The 4,646-nt window shown below is 35.7% G+C and overlaps 1 protein-coding gene across 1 annotated transcript; it reads left to right on the plus strand.

Moving 5' to 3' along the window:
- Positions 1-1,189: 1,189 nt before the first annotated feature.
- On the plus strand, positions 1,190-2,413 carry LOC149010212 (endochitinase EP3-like). The gene is made up of 2 exons (XM_089163414.1): positions 1,190-1,616; positions 1,766-2,413. The coding sequence occupies exons 1-2, from the start codon at positions 1,208-1,210 to the stop codon at positions 2,176-2,178; spliced, it is 822 nt and encodes a 273-aa protein (XP_089019540.1). The 5' UTR covers positions 1,190-1,207; the 3' UTR covers positions 2,179-2,413.
- Positions 2,414-4,646: the final 2,233 nt, after the last annotated feature.

Consider the following 4,646-nt stretch of genomic DNA (forward strand, 5'->3'; position numbering starts at 1 on the left):
ATAGAAAAATTTTTAATTTTAATTTAATTTGAATATTTAAATGTAAATTTGATGAACACTGATAGAAATTAATGGTCCTCATAAAAATCCGTTGGTAGACTCTCTGTTTTTCTTTTGAGTCACGATTTGATGCTTGCTTGTGATGTGGATAGCGAGACTTGGGGTGCTTGATCTGTCTTTGCCACATGTCTCACCAATCCCCAAGGTCCCTATCAGATAAGTACATGAATGTAGATGGCCGTACTTCAAATTTCTACAAATTTCCACACAAATCGTTCTTGTATATTATTCTTTAGAAAGACAAAAGTCTTTGTTCGAGTGTGGTAATTCACAAATTCCATGAATTCCTCACTTAGTGGGCAAGAAATCTTCGTCGGAACAAGTGACTTTTATTGAGTGTTTCCTGTTCATCACATGCAATTAAAGCTTTGAATATGAGTTGCGGGTCAGACTGAAATCTTCTCGATCATCTGGAAATAGTTTGAAGTATGTTATACGGATATTCGATCCATGCATTTTCAAATAAAAACATGTTTAACTGGTCAAGTTAGGCGGATTGACACGTCCAAAATGTTGACGATTACACCGAGAATTATTCGATCTGATTTTGAAATTTTAATACCAAAAATCCTGTTGAACCATAAAGAGCGGGGAAGAGATTTATTTGAAAACCAATCATTGGATAAATATTTCAAATTTCAATTTGGATATTACCGTGCTTGACTGTTCCATATGATTATTATTAAAAAAATAACTAAATTAATAAGGTATAAATATAGCTGAATGGATAAATAAATCTTACCATTAAATCTGTTGAATTAAATTTGAACCATTTATGATGGACGATCCAAATTTAATTTTACCAAATTTAAGGAAAAGATTTTTAGGACCATTCAACCGAGCAATTTATACCACTGTTCAGCCACCACCTTCCCAATTAATAATTCTTCTTCTTTCACGACCAGGATGATAATGGACGAAGAAAATCAGGTAAAATGAGATGGGCTGGTACCTAATATTATGTCCTTTGATCAAACTTGTTTTGAAAGTTTTTTTGACAATTCAAAGTCAATCTAAGTGCATATTACTATTATAACCTCTAATAAATTTTTTTGCCTCTCCAATTTCCATTAGAACCTATAAATCCACCCTCTCCCACCCCCATCTTCTCATTCTAATTCCATTCATTTCTTGTCATCCTTCTTCAATGGCGAACCCCAAAATGGTTATGATGGTCACTCTGGCCGGAATTTTAGCTGGGCTGATGATGTTGGAAACCGCCGTGGGTCAGAATTGTGGTTGTTCATCAGATCTCTGTTGTAGCCAGTATGGATATTGTGGCACTGGAGATGAATATTGTGGCAAGGGATGTCAAGAGGGCCCTTGCACAACTGAAACTAGTAGTGGTGTTGTGGTTGCTGATGTTGTCACACAAGAGTTCTTTGATGGGATAATCAATCAAGCTGGTTCATCCTGTGCTGGGAAAAGCTTCTATACCCGTTCAGCATTCCTTGAAGCCTGTAATTCCTATTCAACCTTTGGTACTGTTGGAACAGCAGATGACTCTAAGCGTGAGATTGCAGCATTTTTTGGACATGTCACACATGAAACTGGACGTGAGTATATATATATGCCTTGACACTAATATACATATATATTCTTTTTTCTGGGTTTGACACCCTCCACCACACACATTTAAGAATGCATTTCTATACAATTTTTTCCTGGCTCTATTTTATTGATTCTATATTTGGCTTGCATGCAGACTTGTGTTACATTGAGGAGATAGATGGAGCGTCCAAGGATTATTGTGATGAGAATAACACACAATACCCATGCGTCTCTGGAAAGGGTTACTATGGCCGTGGACCATTGCAGCTATCATGGAACTACAACTATGGAGCTGCTGGTGATAGTATAGGATTTGATGGGCTCAACTCACCTGAAACTGTGGCCAACAATGTTGTGACTTCTTTCAAGGCAGCATTGTGGTTCTGGATGAACGATTGTCACTCGATCATGACTTCTGGTGAAGGGTTTGGAGCAACAATCCGAAAAATCAATGGTCAGCTTGAGTGTGATGGTGCAAATACTGAAGCTGTGCAATCTCGTGTTAAGTACTATAAGGAATACTGTGATGACTTTGGTGTTGCATATGGTGACAATCTCACTTGTTGAGATACATATATAATTAGCTACTGTGTAAGGAAACATTTGTTTTCAATTTAAACTAGTTATTTTGGCACAATAATGGGATGGGATATTGGGATAGATCATTATAATAAAGCAGGCCAGAGGCCCTGATAAGTTATGATCTAGATTCTATGGCTGGAATTGTGAAGTTAATAAACTCTTTCTTCTCTATCTAATGTGAGGCTTCCATAGATATTCCAGTATACAAAGAGATTCAAAGTAATTGATTTTCTTGGTTAAAAACTAGCTAGCAGATTACAAGCTAATTAACCAAAATTTGCAATCAAAAATCTATTCATGTATGTTCAGATACTAGAAGTTTTACCTCACTTCCTGTCCTCTCTCTGCCCTTACCATTAAGGTTCCTCTCACAGTGACTCTTTAATTATAGATTACTATAAGTCTATATAACTATAATCATTAATTAAACCAAGTTACTGGTTGGACTAAATGTTAGCAAAACAGTGCAAAAGCACATGCACAAGAATAAGGCTCCATCATGGTTTTCAACATGAAGAAAAAGAATTGATACAATCCTAACCTGTTTTCTACTACTCACAACCTTTGAGATGGGAACAGTAGGTCAGAATTTTTCTTCAAAGGAAAAAGATCAAAATGCCTCTCTACCAAAAATGCCTAGAAAAGAAAGATAGGACCTCCAAACAGTTTAAAACCCATAACCAATTATTTTGAAGCACTCGAAATTCTGAAAAAGACTCATGCACACTCAATGAAAACCAATATAAAAACGGCAGTCCAAATGTATTTAAACTTCAAATTAAACCCTGAAATATTTTACATGATAAAAATTGGTCTTTCATCACAACACCTAGAATGGTATAAACTCAAAATAGCTTACGAAACATGCGTTGGACCTAATATACTTAACACCCATGTTCTTTCCGAGCCATGTAGGGGCGGAGCTACCTTAGGGACAAGGAGGCCATGCAACCCATCTACCTAGGGATGTAAATGGATTGAGTTCGACACGAATATGGTAATGTCTGAATCCAAATCTGATTATTAAATGCATTATCCGAATTTGAATATAATATCCGTTGGATATGTATATTGACAATCGAATTTTGAATTTATTTAGTTAATTGGATTTTCAAATATTATCCAATCCAAATTCTAAGTAATGGGATGTATAAAAATTATCTAAATGTAGTTCGAATATTTGACATTCAATTGGAGTAACTATTTGTAATTTGATGTAATTAATTACTATTAATGAAGCGATAATGATGTAGTCTTTGAAATTATACTTTAATCGGATGCGGATATTAGATACAACTAATATATGTTAAATGGTTAATTGAATCAGATGATATCCGACTTAAATTGATAAATCTGAATTTGAATCCGATTATTAATCGGATCATTCGAATTCGGATGCTCTTAAGAAGATATGAATAGAATTCGAATTTTCGACCATTCATTTACATCCCTATACCACCCCCTTCCCATTTTTTGAAAAATTCTCCTCCTTTCTCAACTTTTTTGAAATTTTCCAAGTAGCCTTCTTTCATGTGTGAAATGTGAGACCTATTTTTTTGAAATTTTCTCCCTGTGGTTTCCACTTTTTGGAGTTTCTCCTTTAGTCTTCTTCGCATGTTCTCGATACTAAATCTTGGCTCCACCCTTTAGACCTATGCACGTAAATAAAATAACTAAAGCTTTGAACGTGTTACCAGAGCTTATCAATTAGAAGAAGGTTGGCAGCTGGTGATACTGGTTGGTCTTCAAATTTATCTTCTGTTGGAAAAATCATTTCACTTTCCGAGTCGGAATAGAAAAGAATTTCTTGTTTTTTTGGCCAAACACAAAAAAAGAAATTCTTTCAAAGAAACAAGTCTGGGAAAATTCTCCCAGCAGGAACAGAATACAAAGGATCAAGACCGCATGGTGGTCGCAACCACCAAACTTTAGACATACCTAAATAACGAGCACCCCTAGCTAACAAATCTGCAGAAACAGTATATACTCTCGAAATATGGATTGCTACATAGGTGTCAAACCCCAACAACAACCTCCTAAAGAATTTCAGTCACTGGGAAAGAGAGTCGTTTCATTTATTAATTTGACTTGAGACTGGTCAATTGCAGCCCTAGTTTGGAAACGTATAGGAATTGTCTTTGTCCAGCAGGAATGGAACCCACAGAAGAGAAGACAAAGACTAACCAGAAAAATTGTTTGAACTTGTCAAAGACGGAAGAGAAATTAAGGAAATCAGAATGTGCGTCGGTGCCTGTTAAATAAATGATAGAGAGATATTTTTATTTATTTATCCTCAAAAGAAACTATTGAGACTTGAGAGAGATACTACTTACATCTCACTTTCGCGTCGTTATCACACTAATCTCTCCGATATGATATGGTTGCCAAGGAAGAATATCCTTTCTGGATGCTGGTGACACTGCAGCTTCATACCCATCTGATGCTACATCCAA

This window comes from Hakea prostrata, chromosome 7, assembly GCF_041222555.1.
Source record: "Hakea prostrata isolate BN-2017 chromosome 7, UWA_Hpros_2, whole genome shotgun sequence".
Classification (NCBI taxonomy): Eukaryota; Viridiplantae; Streptophyta; class Magnoliopsida; order Proteales; family Proteaceae; genus Hakea; species Hakea prostrata.